Source organism: Vigna umbellata, chromosome 3 (genome assembly GCF_029865625.1).
Source record: "Vigna umbellata cultivar VRB3 chromosome 3, Vumbellata_1.0, whole genome shotgun sequence".
In the NCBI taxonomy this organism is placed as follows: domain Eukaryota; kingdom Viridiplantae; phylum Streptophyta; class Magnoliopsida; order Fabales; family Fabaceae; genus Vigna; species Vigna umbellata.
The window spans coordinates 47,726,530-47,753,298 of NC_142167.1; the positions used below are offsets into that span (position 1 = coordinate 47,726,530).

Below are 26,769 nucleotides of genomic sequence, written 5' to 3' on the forward strand. Positions count from 1 at the left end.
TTCAAGTCCCTGTTACGGAGCTCTAATACTAAATTGTTAATTCAAGCAAGTAAATAAGATCTTCTTAAAATTGAAGTGATGTTTCTTATTCACAAATTGTAAAAATGAACTACAACAATTTAAATAAATATGCAGAAGCAACAAATTTTTCCCGCACCATGCGTGAAACTTAGGTGGTTACCTAAAAATCAAGAGTTAAACTTTAGCATCTTTATCCTTACAAAAACGATCAATATGACTTGCATTTTTGGAATCATAAAACTAAATCAATTTAAATGCAAAAAAAAAATTTAAATAACTTAACTACTAACACTTTTACTATGATTCTTCTTTAAATTTTCCTTATCCTTCAATCATTCACCACCCATCACACGATTACCATCCATCTTCTTTTTCATGCATCTTCTCTTAATATGGCTAGGTGGTTAATTAAGGGATGAGAAATATAACGAGTGGTTTGTAGGAAAGATGATAAAAGATATAATGGCCAAAACGGAGGAGTTATCCTTACTTCTTTTTTGTTCCTTTCTCGCGTTATGTTACTACGACAGATAGAACTCAAATCATAAAAAGAAAGTGCAAGTTGTGACATTAAAAAAAATAAAAAAATTTTAATATTTTAATATAATTTTGATGAAAGATAAAATAAGAATATTATAATTTAAGATGCAAGCAACCATTAAAAAAATAAGAACTCAATTGAATCCATGAAAAAATATAAAAACTAAATTAATAATCAAATATTTTATTAAATTGACATTAACTCCAATTCAATATAAAAGCTATAATGACTTTATTTAACAAAAATTTGAATTTAGTTAAATAAAAAATAAATATAAAGATCAAAATAAATCAACCATTTAAATATAATAACTAAATTACTAAACCTAAAATACATTATTAATGATGTTTTCTTACGTTTTTATAATTTTAGAAACTTAAGCAGGAACATATTTACAGTGGCTATTTATCCTGGTTTTATTATATCCTTTAATTTAGATCGATTAAAAAAATTGGTTTGGATTTCTTTGTCGAATAAAGATTTTGTCAAATAAATTCATTTAAATATGATAATAATTTATCAATCAAATAATTTTATTTTTAATTATAATTATTACTTATTGTATTTATAATTTAACGAGTTTTTTGTCCACATATAATTTTGTATTCCTAGTGATTATATTTTCTGGAGTATTATACTTGGGAAAAAAAATCATAAACATGTTTAGTTTTTGCATATTGAACAAATTTAGAAAAAAAGTTAAAAATCATTTCAATTAAAATTGAAAATAAAAAATAACAAATATAGTAAAAATAAATAGTTATTATGAAGATTTAATTTTCCTAACTATAAGAATACCAAAAAATATATATTTTGGTAACCATCTAACTAGAAAATAAATAATAAAAAGCGGACGTGAAGAACAGTTGCAATAGGTACGTACGAAAATCACAAACTGAGTCAAATTCCATAACACCCATTATCTTATTTTATGTCTACAGTTACATTGCGATGCATTTTCATTTCATTCAATCTTTCTCTCTACACGTTGCCATTACCACACTAAACACACACTAAACTTCACTGCTCACACAGCTCTTAATATTTGAAGCAAAATCGTTTTATTCAGACGACGTCGGAAATGACCTCTCTACCGCCACCGAATGCCCCGCGCCACGCTCCCTTCCAACCGCCGACGATTTCCGGCCACGTCTTACCGCCACGCAAACGGTAACTTCACCACCATCATGTTGCCGGAATCCGCCCTCGTTTTCTGGCGGAGCATCGGTGCCGCACTCTTCTTCCTCCTCGTCTCTTTCTCGTGTCTACTCCTCTTCAGAAACGCCGATTACTCTCGCTTCACCTCTTCCAATCACTTCGGTCGCGTATCTGCTGTTTTTCCGTCCAACGATTCCGTCGCGGTGAGTTCCATTCCGCCTCTCTCACTCTCTCCGTAATTTTTGCTGGCGTTAAGTATTCCTAATTTATCGTGATTTGGAAAGTGTTTGTGTGTTAACTTTGATCACGGTTTTAAACTGCCGTGGCAGTTTCCTCGCGTTTTTATGCGGACAAAAAAAATTTGCATTTGTGACGGAAATCGTTTTTTTAATTTTCGATATGATTTTCCTAACGGCGGAATGTATACCGATTACTATAGTTCTGAACAAGATTTTAAGGAACGTAAACGGTTACCGTGATTTCTTAATTGCATTTGTCCGTAATTTCCTGCTATGTTAATAATCTCGACGAATCTGTGAGATCACAGCTTATACCTTGGTTCTGAACTGAAAATTATGTTGTTGAATTGGATTAAAGGCTCTGTTAATTGGAACAATACTTTGTATATATGGTGAATGAAATTCAGCTCTTGAAAAATGCCATGTCGATCTTGGATGTGTTTGGTTATTCACTTGAGAAAGATTGTAGTGATGACGGAAGAGTAATGGAAGAGGTTGAAACTTATTGAATTTCATTATTATTGTTATTTTTTCTTGGAGTAGTTGAAGGTGTAGGATGGAAGCAAAATTCGGAACGCTATCAAATGTGAATAGTTAGGTGAACGGATATACCTGGTTTTGTTAGAATTTGTTATCGTCTTATTTTTTTACCAGAGGAAATCCTAATTTTGTCCTGCCAAAGCTAAATGTGTAACCATATTTTCCCCCTACAAATTTTGGTCGTCAAATTAATTAAATTCGAAGATTTGTTGTCTTTAGTTCATCCAAGATTTTCTTACCACTTTGAAGATTTTGTTGCCAGATTATGTAGAAGGATTTGGTAACTGGTTAAATCTGGGGGACTAATTTGGCAACAAATTTAAAGACAGAGTGCTGCTTAGAAAAATATTAATATTTTCATTGGAATTAAGGAAGACCGCATATTTTTAACTACTTTTAGATACATTAATCTCAAATGGTGAATTTCGAATAATGGTTCTAGAAGAATCACTCATTGTTTGTTTAGCTATTATCCATAACACTTTTACATCCGAGTTGCATCTCCACCACTCTACTAGATCTGTCAATCACGATCCAATTGATGCCTTTTCATTTCTTAAATTATGACTGAAAATTTCTACTTTGCCTGGAACTTTAAAACTACGATAGGCATAGCCTAAATTGGAAGATTTTAATATTATTGTGGTTTTTGTTTGTGTAATTTATTAATGGAAGTTGCATTTTTTTTTCTGAAATAATTCTTTTGCAGATAAGCAATGAGTATTCACTTGAAAATATTCTGAATGAGGCTGCTATGAAAGACAAAACTGTTATCTTGACCACATTAAATGAAGCCTGGGCAGCACCAGATTCAATCATTGATCTATTCCTTGAGAGCTTTAGAATTGGAGATCGTACTCGCTGGCTTTTGAATCATTTAGTAATTGTTGCATTAGACCCGAAAGCTTTTATGCGTTGTCAGGCAATACACTCCTATTGCTATTTGCTTGCTAGTGAAGCCGTTGATTTTCATGAAGAGGCATTTTTCATGACTCCTCGTTACTTGAAGATGATGTGGAGACGGATTGATTTCCTGCGATCCGTTCTAGAGTTGGGGTACAATTTTGTGTTCACGGTTAGTATTTAATCACTAACTTTCTCATGTTTACTTGGACTGACTTGATTAATCCTTGAGATCATGGAAATACTTTCACGAGTTCTGAAGTTTGCAAATCATTTAAATTTGCCTTATTTTACATCCCGCTGGTTAGGATAATCTGTAGCAGCAAACTGTATCATTCCAGCTATGTATTTTTTTTCTTTATTTTGGTTTTACTGATTTCCTTTCAGAGGAGACTTTTTTTTGGAGAGAGATGTAAATATAAGATATCTAACTTTGATACTTATGTCTTCTACCAGGATGCTGACATCATGTGGTTTAGAGATCCGTTTCCTCGGTTTCATACGGATGCAGATTTCCAGATAGCCTGTGATCATTTCACAGGCAGATTTGATGATGTAGAGAACAGACCCAATGGAGGGTTCAACTTTGTACAGTCCAATAATAGGTCAATTGAGTTTTACAAGTTCTGGCATTCTTCACAAGAAACCTACCCCGGTTACCATGATCAGGATGTTCTCAATTTTATCAAGGTTGACCCTTTCATTACTGATTTAGGACTGAAGATGAAATTCTTGGATACAGCTAATTTCGGTGGGCTTTGTGAGCCAAGTAAAGATTTAAATAAGGTTTGCACGATGCATGCAAATTGTTGCTATGGTATGGATAGTAAACTTCATGATCTTAGAGTCATGCTTCAAGATTGGAAATATTATTTGACCTTAGCTCCAAGTTTGAAGAGGTTGTCAATTATTTCCTGGAGGGTACCTCAGAAATGCAGGTTGACCACACACTCAAGCTTTCCCATTCAATATTTTGATTTTCTTCTCTGTTAATCGTACTTTTTTTTCTTTTTATCCATTTTAGTTACCATTATTTTCTTCTGCTTTTTTTCCTTTTCCTTTCATTAATGGCTTCTTTCTTTTCAGCCTTGATTCTCTGAAGCATCCCGGTGCACCAGAAAAGAGCGTTCAGGAGAATTGAAATTCTTAATCTTAGACATTGACATGGAAGTTCAGCTAAAATGCTGCTGGACAAAAGGTTTTGTTTTCTTTTTTGTTAGGTCTGCTACTGTAATCAACCAGAATGGTGCTCTGGCCTACATATACAAATTTGGAGAGAAATTAATTTTTCCTGACCAAGTACTGAAGAATTATCTTAACACTCAATCAAACGAGCAATCCGAAAGATATATCATTCTGTTCTATTAATCGAATTTTGCTTGTGCTTTACTCAATTTTGTGCAACATTGTGTTGTGTTTATTCTTGGTTTCTTTTTGCAGTGCTCAATTCTACATCCTGTTTTTCCTCACTTCAAGCAACACAGAACACAGTAAATTTCGAAATCCAAGTTTCTCTATTTTGTTGTTTTACTTAATTAGGATTGTAATGCAGTATTTTATGCATTAGGTTGAACGCACGAACGGACCACAGTTTTACGAGTTCAACTAATCTAACCAAACTGATTAAAGGAAATTATCTTTTCCACCACAATTTAAATATTTTATTAATTTTATTTCAAAACTACCCGGTGAATAACATAATGTTTGAATCTTCAAAACGCATTTTCAATATCTTCCAAGATTTCAATTCACAATGTGATTTACAAAAACATTTTGAAATTAAATTTCTTAACACATTTTCTAGAACATATTCAAAACGTTTTTTCTATAAATATAGAATTTAATTCTGGACAAAGAAAGTTAACGACCATTTGAAAATTTAATTTTGAACTACATTTTAAACACTCTTTGAAAATTTACTCCTAGAAAATAATTCACATATTAAAAGTTTTTTTTTTTATTTATGTTTGAATCAAATAATATATTTCATAATAAGTTCATGCTAGATTGATATAAGTTGACATCTCAAAATACATTTATTATTTTTCCTCACATGAAAAATTAATTAAAAGAAAAATTAAACATAAAATAAATTGTATATTTCTTATATGATAGTATTCTTGACTTTGGTGTTATATAGAGGTCATACTTAGAGTTAATTTTAAGCGTTTAATGACTAAACATTATTTATGTTATTGTAAAAGTCAACAAATTATGTGGTTGGAATTTCAATAACTTTATTTTGAAGTTTACCTGTACATCTAAACGAAATAAGAGTGTTTAACTACAATAGAGGCTAAGGAATGTTTGACAGTCTAACATAAGCGCTAAACACTATAAAGGATTTATAACAGAGCATATAATATGAATAAAGTCTAACGAAAGACTAGACAAAGCTAAATGCTATAATTTGAAATGTCCTAAACAACTATATGTTACTAAAAAAACTGCATAAATGATAGTACTCTAATCATGCCTTTGTTTATTAAATGTTGATAATACTCTAATCATATATGAACATTTAAGATCGTCTAACACTTTAAAGCATGTACTTTCTAGTACTTCTTTGTTTATTGTGTTGTGCTTTCTTTTTCTATGCAAATTTTCACCTTTATAAAAAAATTTGCTCATAATTAGAACAATGTTAAGAGATAGGAAGATATTCAATGAATGTTTCATACATGCTTTCTGTATGCTCTTTATGTATACACAACAGAGTTGTTATCAAGATGCAACATGACTTTTAACTTTACCTTAAAGACTACACCTATAGAAAAAAGTCAAAAGCTCTGAGTAACGAATCTTTTTCAAAAGGATTGCATGAACAGAAGAAAACAACTTTGTTACCAAGATTATTGATATACACTCATGTTGCTTCTCTATATGCTCTTTCTTTTAAAGATTTGTCTTTGAAAAGTTTTTTTACAAGTTTTTAGAATATCTTGTATTGATTTTTGAAATCCTTTCAAAGAGAGTTAAACATTTTGTTCTTGTAATCTTTCAAAACACTTTGTGTTTGTTTTCAGAAGTGAAGAAAAACACTTGTTAGTGTAACTCAGCGGAGTTAAACGATCTAGTCAGACAGACTAGTGGATATTAGGAGTAGTTATAATTGTCGACCTATGATAACTAATATCTATGGCACACCGGCTACTTTGTAGTTGTTATTAAGATATGATCAAACATTCTTAGTATACTAAGATAAATGAGTCATTGGGTCCAAGCCTAAGCCTATCTAGGTAAGGACCCACAAACCTCGCAAATAATATTATAAATATCGCAGTCATTGCGGTATTATATTTTTATTCTCATTAATTACACATTTATTATTGCTTAAGATATTGACGTCGGAGTATTTCCTGCAGGCACAATCATCATCTATCTTACAAAAATAAGTACTATAAGAAGAAAGATAAGTACTTTGAAGATTGAAGGTTAGAGACATTTATGAAGTTTTTATAAAGTATATATCGACTTAGTAAGAACACATTCAATAAAATAACTTAACATGCATAACAATGATGTGATGAATTGAATTTAACATAAATGGTATGTATGAATAATATAAAAGAAATGTTGTAAAATTAATTTAATAAATCAATTCAATCTACAATAATTGACATGTTTTCAAATGGTGAGATAAAGAAAGCGGAATCTAGGTTGAACTAGATAAATTAGGTATCTAGATTGCTATTGCTCTTTCAAGCAGCATCTTCTTGCTTTTATCATACAATTAATCTATTGTTTCAACTTTGAATTTTGTTAATCAGCATAGTAGTAAGCATTTTGTTTCCACAATTCAGACGTTTAAAATATTCTACCTTAAAGATTTATATGGAAGAAACATAAATATGGCTGAGTTAGGTAACGAATTTTCGTTCGCCAATAAGCTTTTTATTCTTAGGGTTAAGTGTTATTAAGTATACACAACAAAAAGTGACAACATAGAAAACTATGGTGGAATTTTCACCGCATAAAAATGGTGGAATTTGTGGTGCTAAAAGTCTAAAAGATTAAAGATAGGAATACCGAATACGTATCTCAATTTTTTTGCACTTTTTTCTATTTGGCTTGTGGATTTCTCGAAGCCAAGATGGATAAAGCAAACTAATTGTACGAATAATATAAATGAGAATCACTTGCAACACTCAAACAAACAATAATTGGGAATCACTTTCAATGACACTTAGTCAAGTGATTGAAATTGGCATCTAATAATTCTTCAAATATATAATATATATATATATATATATATATATATATATATATATATATATATGTGTGTGTGTGTGTGGAATACAACTCACAAAATCATCTATATTGAACCGTATAATGAATGCAAATCAATCAAGTGCTTAATTAGATTTTTCAGAAATATACTTTAAATTTTAAATAATTTCATAAAAGTACTAAAACAAAGTTTATATTTATTTTTATATACTGTAATTTGGATATACATAGAATCTATAAAATAAACTTTTTTATGTGAAGATTAGAACGTTTACGTTAAGAATATCAAACGAAAAATAAAAGAGGTTCGATAAGTAACACGATAGATTCAAACTAATTATATTACAATAGGTTTTATATAATTCTAATATTTATATAAAATTTACATATAATTCAATCTTATACAACAAATTTATAAGATAAGAGTTATATTCATCTATATTTATATTTTGTTCTTTTATCTAATTAAGTTGGAATCTTCAAATATCATAAAAAGAAAATACAGTTTACCAAAATACCTAATGTATCTTGAAATCAAACGACAAGTTCAATTGCTTCAAAGAAAATCTTGACTTTGGTGGCATGGTATCAAATTTTTTCTTCTCATTTCAACAACTTCGTAGAAATCTCAATTTATTGGCCCCCACTTCGAACCAAAGCCATATGTTAATGCTGGCTTTCCAAGAAACATATATATATATATATATATATATATATATATATATATATATATATATATATATATATATATATATTATAATGTATTAGCAAAAGTTAGTGAAACTTATTTATTTATTTTTATTTTTGCTTTAAATAATTGATTATTTTTCTTATTTTGATATTTATTTCTCTTTCTTACAATTTTACAAAGGTAAGCCTCGGTATTATTATTTCTTTAAAAAAATGGTTTTAAATTGGAAAGATGTATAATTTCTTTTATTTTATTTTTTGAATGGATGTTGAGGGTGATCGAAAATGATTGGCACATCCAATGTCGAAAAAAATACTATATAGGAAAAATATGCGTTTTGGATGAAACCTAATGTTTATTAAATAAAAATTCTTACGTGGTATCCACACATATTAATTTAAGTATGAGAGTAATTTATTCTTATGCATAACTATAATCTTTTACTTCTTAACGATAAATTTTCTTAATAGAATATAAAATAAGACTATCCGAGAATTAACACTACTCATCGGATCTATATCAAATTTGTCATTCTCAATAGCCAAAATTATATAACTATTTTTTCTTAATTAAGACTTGAATTCATTCTATCATACGACAATGTTTTTTTTATATATATTTTCTTAAAAAAAGGAAAAACAGCCTTTAAACGAGCAGACATAATATTTGAACAGATAAGCATTAATCGGCGAGGTCCATAGAGAGAAGAAAAAGAGTACAAGTTACAGGGTAGCACAAGGTGGCAAAAGAACCAAGCATCGTGCACAAACAAAAAGGTTAATATATAGTACTTTTCCATACACAATAAATTCATGTCTCACACACATGCAAGATGCTTTGATGCATCGCATCTTCTTAATTTCAACAATTAGGTCTTTAATTTTCCAAAGACATGAACAGTGCAACAACTTTTTCGTAGCCAAATTTATACATATAGGAGTGGCCATTTGCTATGCACCACTCACCAAATTGAAGAGAAAGAGGGTTATAATCATCAGCAGCAATTTGTGATGATGAAGAGTCTGAGGCAAGTGAAGAAAAGCAAAAGCTATAGGCTTGAAAAGTGTTCATCAGAAATGGAAAAGCACCAATTCACAGCACCCAGTGAGCAATATTCGACAGGGTTTGTGACAAAAAATTCACCTCCTCCTTCTGTGGAGTTTCCAACCTCTCCACAGCTGATATTTGGAGAGGAAATTGTTCACTTCAGCCATCCTCAGCACCCTCTTTCAATGGTGGATCTCCCTGACCTCTTCAACTGTGTAGGCTGCAAGGAATATGGCTCTGGAAAGAGGTTCGTTTGCCAACAATGTGAGTTTCAGATGCATGATTTCTGTGCCTTGGCTCCTCCCACTCTCAAGGCACACCCCTTTCACTCTCAACATTCTCTCTTGTTCCACTCCAAACCAGGTAATCCATTTTCTTCCATTCAAAATACGACCAATTTATAGTACATAAACAAATATACTACGTCGACTAAAAATACGACTAATTTAGAGTACATAAACAAATATAAACATTTTATTTGATAAAATAGTTTTGTAAAATTAATTCCTAATTATATATATATATATATATATATATATATATATATATATATATATATATATATATATATCATATAACCGATTATTATCTATAATTGATGTAAAAAATTTCATATTTAAAAATTTTCATATTTAAAGAATATTTTGTTAATTGGACAATTATATGATTATATTCACGTTTGTTTGACGCATCTTATTAGATAAAATGGTTAGAAAAATGAATTTTATAGTTTTTCGAAAAGAAAAATCACTTTAAAAGAGTGGTGCATATATATATATATATATATATATATATATATATATATATATATATATATATATATATATATATATATATATATATATATGACAATCTTAAAATCTTGGAATCATTTATTCAATGAATATGATAATTTGGATAATTTCTTGTCATAAAAATTGACATATATGACACTAGCAGGTAATAAAGACATCCCAAAACAATTGGATGCGTGTCAATGCAATTACATATATTTAAAAACTACAAAATGCTTTTCCATGAGCATTTAGTTAATACATGAATTAGAAATAAGATTTCTTTGGAGAAACTAACAAAAATAAATTATAAACACTGATTTATAGATTGTGGAGAAAAATACTTTTTATTACAAATATTTATTAACATTTTTTTTCTAGACAAACTTCACAAATTGATGGTTAAAAATACCATTTGGAGTGAAATCAATTGTTATATATTATATCTCGATGGAAAAATATAATAAGAGAAAGTTTAAAAAGTGAAATATTTATTAGAAGTGTAGGTTCACCTTAATTCAGTTTTTCAAAATCAACACAATTAATGTTTGAGTAGATAAATGAAGATGATAGACTTAATAGATCTCAATCATATCATGAAATCAACTTTAAGTTTAGATTAATTAAATTTTAAATATTCATGAATTTTGATATTTTAATTTATCTTTCATTAAATTCTTTTATATAATTAAGTATTTAAAACTTTAAAATTTTTGTATTAAATTAGTATTATTGCATGGTGAACGTGTTACAGGAAAAAGTGGAATGGGAGGGAAAGTGAAGTGCGACGTGTGTGGGAAACCGACGAAGGGGTTCGCCTTCCTCTGCACCGCCTGCGCCTTCCAGATGCATCCATGCTGCGCCATGCTCAACACCGAGATCGACTTCCCTTCCCATCCCCACACTCTCAAGATCCTCCCCACCGCCTCCTCCGCCGCCGTCGACCCCTCCTCCTTCGTCTGCGCCGAGTGCAAGAAGCGAAGGTCCGGCAAGGTATACCGCTGCACCGTCTGCGACTACCACCTCCACGCCGCCTGCGCCAAGACCAAGATCAACGGCCTCCTCGCCAACGGCATCAGGCCGCCGCAGAAGCCCAGCGTGCTCGCCGCCGCCGCCCGCGTTGCCTCCCAGGTGGTGATTGAGTTCATCGGAGGACTGGTTGAGGGCATCGGAGAAAGCGTCGGCGATGTGCTTGTCCAGAACATTGCCAAAGGAAACACTGTTTCCCCCGCTAATGCTAGCCCCAAACCACGTTACAGATAATCCATTACTCCCCCAACAAAAAAAGTTAGTATCATTCCCCTTCTACTACATTTTTCATTTTTTAATTTTCTTCTTCTCTCTTTTACTTATTTTTCTCTACAAACTTTTAATTTAATTTAAGAAAAACCCTTTTGTAATATTGTATCTGAATTTTTTTTTCTATTTAATTGATTTTTTTAAGATAAGTATAATTAAACCACCTTTTCTTCTACTAATTTCATAGTTTTTTTTTTGTTTATGTATTTTCTTATTATTATGATATGTAGTGAATGACGAATAGAAGGGAAATATATGATATAAGCATTTGAAACTGAGTACAATATATGATATATAAATATTTGAAATAGGAATGAATTAATTTTCTCTTATCCAATTTATGACAAAAATATATAGTACTAACTCTTTAAAAAGTGCGTGACATATCAGGTGAAATTTTCTTTAACACTATGTAAATGAACCACAGAGTAGCATGATACATATAGAAATTCATTTCACATATTTAATAAGGATAAAATAGTTTTAAAAAAGTGAATTTTTATAATTTTTTAAAAAGAAAAAAGTAAAATTTATGAATATAAAAAAATTATATGTTTCAAAATATAATTTTTGTTTGTAAATAAGAGAAAGTGAGTCAAATTTAGTGTTCTGACCTTTCTCTTGTATACTGTTTCAGGGATGAATCTATTTCAAGTTTCCTCTGACACGTTTGGGAAAAGATAAAAGCACACAAGAAAATATTTATGCTACAATATTTGTTTTTCTAGAATGTGTCTCCCTCTGAAATGCAAAAGTGGAAAAAAGATAACCTATTCCTAATTTTCTAGATACATTCAATGTAGGCTATTTTTTTCATATAGGAAAAAAAAAATAATTGTATAGTATTGATTGATGCAAATAGTGTCGATTCTGTGTATATTTTGTTGGTTTGTGGAGGGGAATTCTAAAAGGTGGGTAGGCTAGTGTTTCAGTAAATTCAAGTGATTGTTATATGTATGTAAGTTGTAAGATTTCATATATAAATATTGCATGATTTGTCATTTTTATTATATATTTATTTATTCAATAACTTTATTAACACTTTTTTTTCATGGAGGAAAAATCATTATAAGAGATAGTTGTGCCTTTACACAAATGATGCTTCACCCAATTAATTAATAGGTTTTCTAAATCCTATCAGGAAAAAACTTTAATTAATGAATACATGAAAACAGAAGTGATGAGCACTTATGATAAATCATATATTATCTGTCCAAGATATTATACTTTCTTTGCAATGTTATAGAATGTTATCTCCACACGAAAGCAAGCATAAATTCTTTGGAAAATAGAACAATATGAATACATTTGAAGAATACATGCTCGGTTTGTCTCCTTTTCTTTCTTGAAAAGAACCAAATGTCTATGGTCCATTCAGTGGTAGGATTCCCCTTTAAGACAAATTGACCTTTCATGGAACTCTCTCTTCAAATACCTTCCATGCAAGTCTTGTCCCTTTCATTGCACTCAGTTGCATATCACCAACATTTCTACTTCTAAATGCTTAATTAAAATCCCAAAAAATAGTATTTTAGAAATAAAATAGTTTTATATCCTTTTGAAAATTTTAAAAAATAAACTAAGTCTTTTATCATGTATTATTAAGAGACTCTAATATCATCATTAAGTGAGATTAATCTCATCAAATTCGTTTAATAAGGGAAATTTACCCCTTTTATATATTATAATTTAAATTTATTTATAATAGATGTGAAAATTTGCTTGCTTTAACTTGCACTAGTTTGAATGTAATAATTCTGCATAATGCACAGAAGACAACAACGTGAACTGTAATTCCCCCATATATACAAATAGAATGTTATCTAAAAGATAAAACTATTCTAAGAGATAAACTAATCTTGTCTAAAAGACAGAATTGATCTTACTCAAAGAGATTAAAGATATATATAATCACTATCTAAGCGCTGCTTGACTAAGTCAGTTACCAGTAGTCACCACAGGAGCAAATGCCATGCTGAAAATGATGGAACCGGTTTATATCTCTGATAACAATTTCTCGCTTCACAATTTTTGATATCAACTTTATAGCAGCGTGACAATCTACACAAATCCGAAGATTTTTAATGATACGAATAGAAGATGCAGGTGGAATATGTATCAGTCCAAAAGCCAGTGCCAGTCTTTCACTGTGCGCCCACAAGAGACGTTCCTTTTCATCATCCTCCACATTAAGCAGAACAACACTACAATCAGGAACATACCCTGCCTCCCTGCTTTTCTTGTTTAACCATTCAAGCATTGCATATATTAGTTTAATTTCGGGATGAGAGGTGTCTCCGACAGTGAAATAATGAACTACACCTTGGTTCTCAACCCAGCTTAATCCTGGTTCCTTTTTTACTTTTATCCTTTTCATGTTTTTTCTAACAGAAGCAACTCTGTCCCATCTCCTTTCAGTGGCATACATGTTTGACAGAAGTACATGAGTTGCATCATCATGGGGCTCCATCTCAAGTACGTGCTTTGCACAAACCTTACCTAGATCAAGATTCTTATGGATAACACAAGCACCAAGCAGTGCACGCCACACCATAACACTGGGCTGAAATGGAATTTCTCCAATGAGGTTCTTTGCTTCATCAAATTGGCCTAATCTTCCAAGAAGCCAAACCATGCAAGTATAATGTTCTATGCATGGTTCAATGCCATAATCCTGTAACATTGACCTAAAATGAGTTCGTCCTTTGTCTAACAACCCTGCATTGCTACATGCAGAAAGGACACCAACAAAAGTGAGTTTATTTGGTTTACAATTGGTTTTTTGCATCATATCAAATAAGTTTAGAGCCTCCGTACTCAAGCCATGCATAGAATAACCACAGATTATAGCATTCCACGAAACTTCATTTCGTTTATTCATCTTATCAAATGTTAGCCTGGCATCATCAATTCTACCACATTTAGCATACATGTCTATCAAAGAATTTGCAACCACACTATCCTTGTTATACATGGTTTTGATGGTTAAGGAATGAATTTGACGCCCTGGCTCTAATGAAACTAAACTGGAAGAGGCACGCAGAACACTTGAGTATGTCACTTCTGTTGGCTGTATATCATATCCAAGCATGTTTGAAAATAAATTTAAAGCTTTCTCCCCATCCCCTAACTGAACATAACCAACAATTATAGTATTCCAAGTTACCTCGTTTTTCTCTTCCGACCTAATGAATAATTTGACAGAGTTTTCAATTTCACCACACTTGGCGTAAACATCCATGAGGGCATTTGACACAAACACATTTGAGTCAAGACCCACTTTCAGTACAGAAGAATGAATTTGTTTTCCCAAATTCAACGAAACCAGAGACGCACAAGCTTGCAGCACACTAGCAAAAGTAAAATTATTAGGGACAACAGATGATTGCCTCATTCGACAAAACAACTCCAAAGCCTCCCTACTATTTTCACTTTGAGCATATCGCGCTATCATGAGACTCCATGGAATAAGATCATCTTTGGGCATTTCCTCGAAAAGCCGCTGTGCCTCAGCAATCTCTCCAGACTTGGCATACAGCTCTAGCAACGCAGTACCAACATAAAGATCCCTATCATAACACGCTTTCAAAGCACATCCATGAACACTTTTCCCAACCTTAAATGCTTCTAGACCAAGACAGGACTTCAGCGCAGCAGAAATCGTAAAATTATTTGGTGCGTACCCCATAGTCCTCATCTTGCAGAAAAGTAGCAATGCATCCTCATGGAAATAATTCTCAGCATAGCAAGCTACCATTCCAGTCCAAGACACCATGTCCTTACAACAAATGCCATCAAAAACTGCACGTGCAGCACCAACATTTCCACAGACAGCATAGGCACTAAGTAGTGCAGTCCCAACGTACGCATCAGAGTGATGACCAAGCTTATAAACATATGCATGCACACTCCAAGATGTATCAGCCAGCTCCATTCTCACCAGCAACTTGAGAAGTGTCGTGAAAACAAACTGGTTCACCTCGTATCCTTCTCTGAACAACCTGTGTTCATCAATTGGATTGAATCATCTTCGAAAAGAAAAACCTTCACATTCAATTTAATCCATAAAGCCACTTGGATTGCAAATATCAGGGTCTTTTGGGTGAATTAGGGAATCCCTCGGTGCGGACCAAGGACTAATCCTTGAGATATTAAGACTCATTTACGGGGTTAACCTCTCCCAACAAATGTTTTTTCTATACACACATACCAGAGATCAAACCAGACCAACCATGCCACTCAAAGCATCTCATCGTCTATAAGTCATTACATGTCCAATAGTAGTATAAACCCTTACAAATATACTATTAAAATAAACTTATGCAGTTTGATAATAATATTCATAGTCACACTCAAACAATTACCAAAAACTATCTATAATTAAATATAATTTCATAAAAAATATAAATTGCGACGAAAATTTAAAAATGAAAACATGAATTATATAAACTCAGGAGTGATTCTGTGAGTCATCAACAAATCAATGATAATTCACACAAATAACATGCATTAAAAAAATTTTACAAAAAATCCGAAATCAATGCAGTAAAAATAAAGTTCCGGTTATGGGGGTTTATGGGGTCCTTTATTTTTTATTGGATTGATTTACTAAGGACCCCACTAGCAAGCAGCAAACTTCCTAACTGGTGACTAGCGACCTAACTAACTAACTAGCAACTGGAATCGTGAAGATGCGTACCTGAGAAGCAAGTGAAGGGCGTGATGAAATTGGCCTGAACTGGAGAAGCCATTAGCCAAGGTGACGAAAGAGGCAGTGTTAATGAGAGGCATTTCATCGAACAGTTTGGTGGCGTCATCGAAGGAGTGGAAGTGGACGTAAGTATTGAGAAGAACGTTTTGGGCGAAAAGGTCCAAAGGGGCGCCTCGCTTGAGAATGTGGCAGTGGAAGCTCTTCCCTGAGTTGGGGTTGCGATTTTGGATAGCTTGTTGGAGCATGGTGGCGTAGGAATAGGAATCGAACGCATCTTGGTGATGGAAATGAGTGGAATAGAAGCAGTGGGTGATACTTTTGGCCTTGCCATGTAGCGCTACAAGCCTCAATAGCTTTGTATCATACACTGTTCTGATCATGAGAACTCTGTAACTTCACTCTTCATCCTCCATTTTTTCTTTTTCTTCACTTCTCGCGCCAAGAGAACCTTTTAATTTAACACTTTCCATTGGTTATGTTAAAACTGTTTTTTTTTCAATGCATTACTCTTATTAATTAAAAATAATAAATTGAAAATAAAATATTTTTATGTAGAAAATAAAATATTTTTATGTAGACCAAATGTAGAACAAGTCAAAATGGGACCATTCAACCCGCATTATCACTGTTTCAACAAAAAGAACTTGATATTTTAAAATGTAACAAATTTCAAAATTATCTTTAAGAAAATGATGTGATAAGTGTATTATTTATATGTTATTTAAAATCACGTGAAACTTAAGGATGTTTTGCAAATTTGATAAAAAGAACTAAGTTTGTATATCTTAAAAGAAATATCTGATTGAAAACTTTCCAAATGAAATTAAGTTTTCTTTTTTTATTAATGTTTTCTTCATGATACTACAAGTAGTAATGTTATAATTACTTAAAACCTCTAGAACATGACTCATGTCTCTTTATATTAAACTATTCATTTAGAAGAGTCAAGTATTAAGAGTTTATGGTATCGTCATAGAATTTATAGCATCGTTCACTCATAAGTAATAAAGTTCGATGTTAAAAAGTACAATAACATTTTTGTAAATATTTTGTCCAGATTGACTTTGTTGTGAGGATGTCCGATGTTAATTTTCTTTTTAAAATTTAGAAATTGTATCAACACTTTTATTATTCTCTTTCAAATTTTCATAAAACCTGACATCAAACTTGTAAGTACTAAGATTCTTTCTCTTAAAAAATTTAGATTGAGACAATATATGAACAGAGTAACAAAAACTTGTGTGAACATTCAAAAATTCTTTATATTGTCCTTCTTGTAAAGTTAATTATCTTTCTTTGAAAAAATTTCGTTAAAGAAGGGTTGACTTTATGTAAAATTGATAATATATGAGAGTCAGATTCAGTCTACTTTACAAAGGCACAATGCTTTTTCATAGCCTTTATCAAAACATAGATTGTCCTTTAGCTCAAAACAGAAGTTTTCAAAGGAAGCATGCCCAAAATATTCTTCATATCTCTCAACGTTTTTATCTTGAGTATAGTGATTCTTATCAAGTCTTTCTACTTCTATAATTTACACAAATATCAAGAACAAGGTATACAAGCATTGAAATACTTGATAAGCGCTAAACTTAAACATTTTATCATTTGTCAATTCATTAATAAACACATTATTTAACAAAGCATATAATTATGAGACAATACAAAACATTAAGTGCTTATATGAAAAAGTTGTTTATGATTTACAGTGTTTATCATGTTTTCTTTATAAAAATATATTAAGCTTCAATGTATTTGTATAACATTGTTGGTAACACGTTATCTATTAAATGATTCTTTAATAGAAACGCTTCGTTGTTTATAAAATTGTCCTATAATCTAGTATAATCTAAAAAAACATTATTTTAATTTTGTTTTCATCTAGATGTTCCAAAGTATATTTCTCTTGAACACTGTTTATGTAAAACAATATTTCATTTTGAATGATATTTCATTTAATGTTTTTTTTTTAATTCAAAACCTGGATAATCTAATATCTAGACAAGTTAAGAATAACAATAAAAGGAATTAATAATTTTACATATTTTAAATTGATTTCTTTTATTTTGCCTCTTTTTTAAATACTTTTATTTTGCCTAAACAAGTTGGTCTTTTCAAATGATTTACGTTCTAGTCAAGAAATAAAATAGAATTTAGGTAAACTATCAATTTCCAAGTTAATGAGAATTTAATATTCTCAAAAAACTGTCCCCTCTCTCCCTGTAGCCATCCTCTATATTTATAAAACATTCTGTTACAATTTCAATTGCCTTTAGTAATTTTATTCACAGTTGTTTGGTCAAATAAACAATGCAACGTTGAGGAAACATGGTAGTTGTCCGCCAATAAACATGCATGCTTCCAGTCTCCAAATTGAAATCAGTTCCCTCTTATGGCATGTTTGGATGTGCATATATCTGCCATCCAATTTTCTCAACGCAACTCAAGCAATTCTCTGTTTCGGACTATCAGTCCAAACTCATTGTTGGACAACTTTGAATTATAGGTCCAAGTTACTGCGATCAGTCACAATCGATTCAATTACATTGGAACAAGTCTAAAGTCACCCATGACTAAAAAATATATACCACCAAATCAAATGTTCATACGATGAAGTCGAAAACTTTCCCCTTTTCACATCTAAAACAGATTTTCAAGCTCCAAAGACCAATCGATACGATATACACAATAGTCGCTTAGAAGTCGGAACTAAGTTAAGAACAAGTACTTGTTCGTTTCATATTTTACAAAACAATAATATGTATTGAAATTAATCTTAGTAATAAATTTTACAATAAATCACATCTCACAGTAAGTTAAATTAATTTTGGTAATAAATCAATGGACCCTTGATCTCACATCATGTGCCACTGTCCAAAAAACTGGTCAAAGGATACTCCAAAAAGGTGAGGTAAGGTACTGTGAACCCATTGCATGGATAGTATGACGGTTTTACGCGTCTCACATTCCAAGGCACTTTACGTAGAACGCCGATCCCATTTTCATGGGTAGTTGGCCTAAATTCTGCTTCAAACAGTGTCTGAAATCTAATGTAGAATTTCAAGATTTTCTTATGCATACAATGCTTTAGTTAAAGCTCGTGTTATCAGTTAATTAAATCTCACCCAGAAGCAACGAGTCAGAAAAGAAACACTGCATAAAAACACACTATTTGACTAGTAAAGCATACCACTTCTTGAATGTCTTGCGTTGGAAGAGTGACGCAGGGTGAAGAGGATGCATCCGCATAAGAACCCAAACAATCTAGACTCTAGGAGCAAATAGAAAACGAATCTGAAACGTGAATTAAATTAGATACAACTTGAAATATGTTACACTTTTTAATCATATTGTATGGTCAGCCCTATGATCAGTACCCTCAAATCAAACTTTACAGTATCGAAACTTATGCATCAGAATAACTTAGACTAGTGATTTTGATTTAAAATAACAGAACAATTAAGGGAAAGAAAAAAAATAAAAGCATGGAACTTTTTGTGGTTTACCGTTGGGAAGGAGGCAATGAACCCCTAAGTATTGACCTCACAACGAACAACCAACATTTACTCACCAAAGTTCTCTTTATTCCGAATGCTTACTGCTTTCTTGTGGCTATATTCACCGTTCCATTCCAACTTTAAATTGGGGGTTGTCAGGTTTTATCTGGCCAAAAAAGCTGAAGACTTTTCTAACTGAGTTTCCAACACCAACAGATGGAACATTCAGGTATAGCTTGTCATATCCTTAAAACTCGGCACAATGATGCAGCATTCAAGTCAGAATCTATACACAAGGCAGTCCTAATTTGTTTTTTGACCTGCCAAACACCTCCACAACTCTACATCACCACACGATATGTTTATATTAGGCTCTTGTCACAAAATCCCGCATTTCCCCACAGAAGCAGTTTTTCCATGCGAGAGGAAAAAGGTATCAATTGGGTTTCCCACCTGGTTTATTACGCCTTCCACTTCCTTTCTATCCGAATCTCCAATACCAATAGCATTACATTGTGCCAAAATCCAGGGTTTCCCAACTGAAGGGAGCAACTGAGCCTACGAAAGGGCGTCCACGGAAGAACACACAAACACATACACAAACTGCAGCAACGGCTAGCATTGAATAAATAAAGGGGCGGTGAATCAAACCGTGTGAACCTGAAAATCTTCTGTTGTAGCGAATTTCTGCACTCACACACTTGGCACAAGAACTCTGACCTCGTTTGAGTAGGTTACTTTGCTTTTGGTTAAGCTCTACCCTCAGAGAGGCTTGCTCTATCTCATTCTCAATTGTTACTGAAATTTCAGCCCTTCGTCTATCAGCAAGTTTACGGGCAACCAGCACATTATAAGAGTTATTATTCCTCATCATAGCATACGCATGTGGAGTCTGCCCGTTAGCATCCACAAGGGATTCCCAGCACTTCAAGCCAATCTGTAGCAGCACAAGAGCACAAGTTAAAAATAAAATACAAGGAATGGAGCGCAAGAAATACAATCAGACAGTTGATTTAAGGGTGAAAATAATGCTAACGTACAAGTAGCATGGTAATTCAACTATTTTACTTTTTTAATTTTCAATCTGCCATTTCCCCCTGCCCCCTTTCCCAAAAGAAAGAAAACAAACAAATGACGCATCAAAGCCAGAGAGATCTGCATTAACTCAAGGTTCAAAAAATCCCCAGTACCACCTGCCGTCCAGATAGAGAGCAGATGATATTTACCCAAAATAACTACTGCAGGAACCTGGGTATGTGTTACCAATTAATTTTTTTCCCTTACTTCGGTGAAACCAATGGCATAGCAACGGAGTACAGAGAAAACATTTACCTCCTGTGGGTCACTTGTTAAAAAGTCAACTACACCCTCAGAACCAGACGTGCATGCTGCCAAGTGCAAGGGTGTAATACCAGCAGGACCCTCAAGATTAGGAGGAAATACATATTTCCTGGATGTACTATTTTTGTTTGGTAAAGAATAGTGAATGAGCAAATCAACCATGCCTATGTTCTTTCTTTTCACTGCTCTATTTAAGAGTTGGATTGCATTCAACATTTCCACTGACCCTGTTGACAACGACTCCCCTTGCAAGTGTTTATCAACCAGTACATCGAGAAGGGTTTTGACTACCATACAACAGTTTCTTTCCACAGCAAATGTGAGTACAAATTTGAACCTGTCAAGCGAATAACAGGGAACCTCATGCATATATGAGAACCTTTCTCTTTGGAACAGCCAGCCAAGCTCATTCAAAAAATGCAAAGCCTCCTCCCTTGATCTTGGCCTTCCAAAATGATGTTCATGCTCTTCTGAAATGGCATCGCATATTTTTTCCTCCTCGTTAAATTCAGACTCAAGTGGTCTCAATTCCTCACAAATGGTCTCATTGGCTATTATCACTGGAAAACTGTTACCCTTGAAACCATTTTCAATCTGATCATAAAAATAGGTCACACTTTTATCAGTATACACCACATTCAAACATAAAAAATGCTATAGACATGCATGTGTCGTCAAGTGCAGAGTTTGCTAGGGTAATAAAGTGCAAAGATTAGAGAATGTAGAAAAATACCTCAATAAAAAGGCGACCCACAACACCGGGTGAAACATCCTGAACTTTAAAACCACTTAACTTTATATTATCATACACCACACCAGGATATGAAGATCTGATGACTTCCGCTGATGAGTAAGAGCCAGTACCCGTACAGTGGATCCTGCAAAAATTCAGGACAAATATTAGGCAAACAGACCAGAAAGAAGCATACTACAACAACCAAAAATAGGGGAAATTCTTTACTGACTTTGTGCCAGGAGTTGACAGGTTTCTGCCCTTCAATGAAATAGAGGTTTCCTGTCCACTAACAATTGCCAAAGGGGACACAGATATCAACTCTGGCGACTTCCACGTTCTCCATGGTTTGCATATGCGTACCTTCCCTGGAATTTCAAGACCAAAAAGGATCTAATTCAAAATTCCAGCTATGTAGAAAACGACAGTCCCGATAGCAAAGCTCTGATCATATTAATATTCAATCTAAAAAAAAATTAAAGAGCTAAACCCAGTCAAAAATTAGAAATAGTTATGATGCTCACCATCTTTGTGTGAAGCCAATTGACTGCCAGAATGTACTAGAAACCTTCCACTTCTCCAAAAGTCAGAATCTGAATTTTGAATTAAAGAATGAACATGTTGGAGGAAGTTTTCCTCTAGCTGAAATAAACACAACATGAAAGCAATCAGCAAGATAGAATTATAAAAGCAGCAAATGTACATCACAGCAGTTCACTAACTTTCTCCCAGGCAGCACAAGACATTGAAGCATAAAGTGATAGGACCACACAACCAGGCCGTATGTAGCTCTCCATGTCGGATGGCCTATTAGAAAGCCAACTGTAAATCTAGAAAGAAAAAAAAAAGTTATTCATATATGCACATTTGACAGGATATAACAAAAATAACTTCCCCATGTCAAATTTCAAAGGAAAGTGTAAACACCTGTGCTCGCAATGTTTCTGGGAAATGGCTTGGATGCTTGTCAAATAGTTTAAACATTATTCTACCAGTGCGATCCTGTTGGAAAACCACAAAATAGATTCAATTCAAGAATACTATTCACCTAAGTAAGCTTAAAGACAGTACAGATAATGCAAAGCTTACGTAAACAAAAGAAGACAGGGTAGTAAAATTCCAAACTAACTACCTGAGCATCTGAATTCAAACTGGGAGGTGAATGATCAGAGCCCGAAGATGTATACCCAGCTTGAAATGGAACACTTTGAAGCCAACTAGGTTGTTGGATCCTTTTATTTGACCCTTTAAATAGATCGAGAGAGATATTACAACTATGACTTTGGCTAGTTTCCTTGTTTGAATTAACTCCTCTTCCAGAAGAGATGCTCTCCGGCTTTAGACCTGTAGCACCACCCTGCAAATCAAACTGCATCTCCACAACAGGAGGAGAAGGAGGAGAAGACGATGGTGACCTCTCTTCTGCAGGGTTACTACTGTCAGACGAGAAATACTTTCTTGAAGATGCAAGTTTAGGCAAGCTGTCCTCTTCTGGGGAGGAGCTAAAGAGTTGCAGCGGCAAATTAACTCTAACATCCTCCTGGCAGTCTGAATCTTCAACTGGAGACTGGGAACTGCTACTGCTTCTTTCTCCGCCAACTGAAAAGAAGTGCTGTTGTCTCGTCTGATCAGCACTACTCCTAGATTTAACACTACCGCCATCACTGCTGCAGCTACGATTTTGAGAGGGGGACGCATTGGCATCAGGGCCAGACCCAGACAGACTCGTGGAAAGAACACCAAGTAAGTCCATAGTTAATGGGGCAGCTGGGGTGTGGTTCAGTTGATCATGATGGTGATAGGAGGATGGTGTCTCCGATTGTACATGATCCTTTTTCCCGTTGACATTACCAGCATCCCGCAACTTGGTTGCAAGATCCGCAGGCAAAGGTATCCTGTTGAGAATCTGCACAAGCTGCTCTCTATCCGGAACTTGTGATCTTTCTTCAAATTTTCCTACACGTGAAAATAATAATCATCACAACCCAAACAAAATTAGTGCAAGCTTGTTTTACACTAGAAAGAAAAGGCCCTAATGAACAAGAGTATGCTGGTTTTATGTTATTTTCAGGATAAACAAGCCATTATTTTCTATAATTAGTTGCTTTTATTTTTGCATAACTTCTTCCAAAAAATTTAAATTATTATCTTAAGATTATTTTCGCATCAGTTTATTGTGAAAAGAAAATAGTTGTTTTCTTAACTGATAGAGCCGTGCGTGCCGTTTTAAAAAGAAAATAAAAGTAAATCGTAATTGTCTTTGCAAAACCCAAATAAAGAAATTATTGATCACTTTTTAGATTATCAACTTTTATTTTGAAAATATAGTTATTTATTTAGGTAAAATAAATTTTGTTAGATCCCTCAATTTCCAATCAATATCGACCTTAGTCCACATGCCTGATGACCTTAGACCAAAGCAAATAAATTTAGTTTTCGTAATCCGAAAAATTAATGAATTAGACCCTCTTTATGAAACTTAGATCCTAGGGTGAGGATCGAAATCCACTAATTACAGAAAAAGAAACCTAAATCATTGTTTTTAATGCTTTGTAGGATTAACTTTGACCGAATACGAAGCAATTACACCCTAATGATTAATGATTTTTCATAGATTCCAGATAAATCTAAATACTTATGAAATAAATAAATACTCTTTAACATGTACTTATTATTGTTCGAATTGAGTTGAGCTAGAATTAAATTATTTAAAACAACAAAAAAGTATAAACCAATCAATCAATTAAACTAAAATTCAATTGAACAAATAATTCTCACCCTGCGAAGCTCCCGCTATTGCAGTCAACAAGTTGAAGATTTCCAAATTTGCTGCTGCTGCGACGGCGGCGGCGGGGGCCTGCGTGGCGGAAGTAACATCCTCCGGCTGCGTTTTCCTCCGGCGGCGGTTGTGTCCAGCGAGTCTACGGCGGCAACTCCGTTTCCCCTCATCAAACTCGGACAGCGGGTGAAACCTACTACACTGCTGACAAAACCTTTGCATTTGGTTGCTAAGAAGCGCCTTGGAGGCTTTGCTATGCGCCTCGCACACCTTGTGCCTCCTGTGATAGTCCTTCGCCTTCGACAGATCCTCCCTGCAGTTATCCACCTGACACATCGGATACGTCGCCGTTCCGGGAGACCCCGAGCGCACTCTCTTGTTACCACCGCCGCTCACCCTCCCCGCGAGGTTGAGCTGCAGAGGAGCCACCGCCGCGACGCTCTCCTCCTCGAACACGACGTCGTCGCTCGGAGGCTTCCCCGCGAACCGCACGCTGTCCCACTCCCACTTCCAGCTCTCGCTCGGACTCCCCGCAACGACGCCGTACGACAGATCGCGCTTTCGCTGCATCAGAATCGGAGGCGCCGCCACCTTTTCCATTTTCCACCAAAATCAGAACCAAAAATAGGAAAAGGATCTCCAAATTGGAATTCCACAAAATCAAAGCCTCTTTCCTCGGAAGGAATTAACGAAAACGAAAACAAAAACCAAAAATATCCATCAGCAGATGAATTGTGAAATTTGTGAAACTCAGATCTGAGAAAGAAAAAGAAACTCTATTGTTATTTTTTTAATTGAATTTTTTGGTTTTAGGTTTCTTTCTTGCAAGGGTTGTATTGCATTGTAAGGTTGTGTGTGAAGGTTGTGTTGGGTTGTTAAAGTGTTTGTTGGGTGTGGGAGTGGCAGGAATTGTAAATAGAATGAATTTGGAGGGTGGTTTGGGCGTTGAAAGAGGTATGGAAGAATCCAAGAGGTTTCGTTTCGCAGTGGCCACTTGTGTTCCGTACGATGGGAGTGGTTTGGTTATACTTTTTTTTTTTTGGGTAAAGGGGTCTGTAAGGTAACAGTGGCACCACTTTTATGAAGTAGGGATATTATCGGAATTCCACTGCTCTTTCTTTGCCCTATCTCTATCCTCTATATCGTCCTTCTTATTCTTACGTAATAATATTCAACTATTATTACCTAAATATTCACCCATTCCCACAATCATTATTAATATATAATAAGGTACAAACTTTATCATATAATTTACTGATGAAACTAAAATTATATAACAATTTATTAGTATTATTTATAGTAAGAGTTTAACTTTTATACATATATATATATATATATATATATATATAAATAAGAAAGTTGAGTGTTTTTATTCGTTATTTCAAAGTTTTTGGATTAGAATTACTTTATTAATATTTTATTCTTATTCTATTTTTCAAAAGATTATTTATAGTATTAAAAATTAATTGTTTATCTCGATGATAAACTGCAAAGCTAGTAATGTATGACTTTTGTATTGAAAGCTTTTTTTTATAAAAAAAAATTAAAACAAACGTGTTACATTGATAAGTACAAAACAAATAAAAGATACTCGTGATTAATACGAAGAAATTCAAACTTAAAAGGAAATTATTGAAAATTTAAGTCTAATTTAAATGATAAAGTTAAATATTTTATAAAAGACTTGTTAAAATTTTTATTAAAATAATATTAATCACAATACAAATTAAATTCATGTTATTATTATTATTGTTAAAATGATCAGAACCGTGAGTTACTTCGACCTACCACAGGCTCAATTTGAATAAAAAAAATATTTAAAATTTTAACATGAACCATATCGAAAATTTTATTAAGAAAATTTTGTGATATTTTTTGTATTATATTTAATTATAAATATAATCTAAGTACCTTCCATTTATTTAGATTTGAGTTCTTTTTATTTAGGTTTGAGTTAAAAAATGATAATTTTTTTAATTAAAAATAAAATTATAATTAAATGAGTGAATTAGTTAATTCTTTTAACTCATATATCTGTGGTGAGTTAGATCGGTTTTAAATTTTTTCAATTTACTGACAAGAAAGCTGAGTTGAATTAACTTAACAATGGTGAGTTAAACTGAGACAGATAATCAGTTTTAACCACACTAATTATTATTATTATTATGGTGTCATCTTGCAAAGAAATAATATGACATGGGTTAAAATGAAATTTGTTGAGAGAATTGAATGTAACAGCATGGATGGCCACATGATTCATCTTGCA

At 33.1% G+C, this 26,769-nt stretch overlaps 4 protein-coding genes across 5 annotated transcripts; 2 read left to right on the top strand and 2 right to left on the bottom strand.

The window, feature by feature from the left end:
* The first annotated feature begins 1,470 nt into the window (after positions 1 to 1,470).
* Positions 1,471 to 4,973, top strand: LOC124835689 (uncharacterized protein At4g15970-like). Of its 2 annotated transcripts, XR_015785082.1 has the most exons (5): positions 1,471 to 1,923; positions 3,209 to 3,574; positions 3,859 to 4,340; positions 4,489 to 4,600; positions 4,843 to 4,973. XR_015785082.1 is itself a non-coding variant. In XM_088110188.1 (4 exons), exons 1-4 carry the CDS (start codon positions 1,666 to 1,668, stop codon positions 4,541 to 4,543), a joined length of 1,161 nt encoding a protein of 386 aa, XP_087966314.1. In that variant the 5' UTR covers positions 1,472 to 1,665; the 3' UTR covers positions 4,544 to 4,820. The 2 variants fall into 2 exon arrangements, 1 of the variants encoding a protein (XP_087966314.1); XM_088110188.1 differs by lacking the exon at positions 4,843 to 4,973 and having other exon boundaries at positions 1,472 to 1,923; positions 4,489 to 4,820.
* Positions 4,974 to 9,126: 4,153 nt separating this feature from the next.
* On the top strand, positions 9,127 to 12,454 carry LOC148202783 (protein VACUOLELESS GAMETOPHYTES-like). The gene is made up of 3 exons (XM_088110421.1): positions 9,127 to 9,733; positions 10,898 to 11,430; positions 12,080 to 12,454. Exons 1-2 carry the CDS (start codon positions 9,334 to 9,336, stop codon positions 11,404 to 11,406), a joined length of 909 nt encoding a protein of 302 aa, XP_087966547.1. The 5' UTR covers positions 9,127 to 9,333; the 3' UTR covers positions 11,407 to 11,430; positions 12,080 to 12,454.
* A 705-nt stretch (positions 12,455 to 13,159) lies between these two features.
* LOC124835690 (putative pentatricopeptide repeat-containing protein At5g13230, mitochondrial) lies at positions 13,160 to 16,663 on the bottom strand. Its single transcript, XM_047310657.2, has 2 exons — positions 16,142 to 16,663; positions 13,160 to 15,443 (listed from the first exon to the last, which is right to left on the bottom strand). Exons 1-2 carry the CDS (start codon positions 16,531 to 16,533, stop codon positions 13,385 to 13,387), a joined length of 2,451 nt encoding a protein of 816 aa, XP_047166613.1. The 5' UTR covers positions 16,534 to 16,663; the 3' UTR covers positions 13,160 to 13,384.
* A 2,772-nt stretch (positions 16,664 to 19,435) lies between these two features.
* On the bottom strand, positions 19,436 to 25,351 carry LOC124835692 (squamosa promoter-binding-like protein 14). The gene is made up of 9 exons (XM_047310660.2): positions 24,503 to 25,351; positions 22,857 to 23,680; positions 22,652 to 22,726; positions 22,447 to 22,554; positions 22,249 to 22,366; positions 21,957 to 22,092; positions 21,725 to 21,869; positions 20,983 to 21,585; positions 19,436 to 20,587 (listed from the first exon to the last, which is right to left on the bottom strand). The coding sequence occupies exons 1-9, from the start codon at positions 25,101 to 25,103 to the stop codon at positions 20,159 to 20,161; spliced, it is 3,039 nt and encodes a 1,012-aa protein (XP_047166616.1). The 5' UTR covers positions 25,104 to 25,351; the 3' UTR covers positions 19,436 to 20,158.
* Positions 25,352 to 26,769: the final 1,418 nt, after the last annotated feature.

Coding starts and splice junctions, on each gene's coding strand:
- LOC148202783 (XM_088110421.1), top strand. CDS start 9,334: ATGATGAAGAGTCTGAGGCAAGTGAAGAAAAGCAAAAGCTATAGGCTT. Junction 9,734..10,897: donor CTTGTTCCACTCCAAACCAG/GTAATCCATTTT, acceptor AACGTGTTACAG/GAAAAAGTGGAATGGGAGGG.
- LOC124835692 (XM_047310660.2), bottom strand. CDS start 25,103: ATGGAAAAGGTGGCGGCGCCTCCGATTCTGATGCAGCGAAAGCGCGAT. Junction 23,681..24,502: donor AATAGCGGGAGCTTCGCAGG/GTGAGAATTATT, acceptor TTTCACGTGTAG/GAAAATTTGAAGAAAGATCA. Junction 22,093..22,248: donor ATTGGCTTCACACAAAGATG/GTGAGCATCATA, acceptor TTGAAATTCCAG/GGAAGGTACGCATATGCAAA.
- LOC124835689 (XM_088110188.1), top strand. CDS start 1,666: ATGCCCCGCGCCACGCTCCCTTCCAACCGCCGACGATTTCCGGCCACG. Junction 3,575..3,858: donor GGTACAATTTTGTGTTCACG/GTTAGTATTTAA, acceptor GTCTTCTACCAG/GATGCTGACATCATGTGGTT. Junction 4,341..4,488: donor AGGGTACCTCAGAAATGCAG/GTTGACCACACA, acceptor CTTTCTTTTCAG/CCTTGATTCTCTGAAGCATC.
- LOC124835690 (XM_047310657.2), bottom strand. CDS start 16,533: ATGATCAGAACAGTGTATGATACAAAGCTATTGAGGCTTGTAGCGCTA. Junction 15,444..16,141: donor GCCCTTCACTTGCTTCTCAG/GTACGCATCTTC, acceptor TGATGAACACAG/GTTGTTCAGAGAAGGATACG.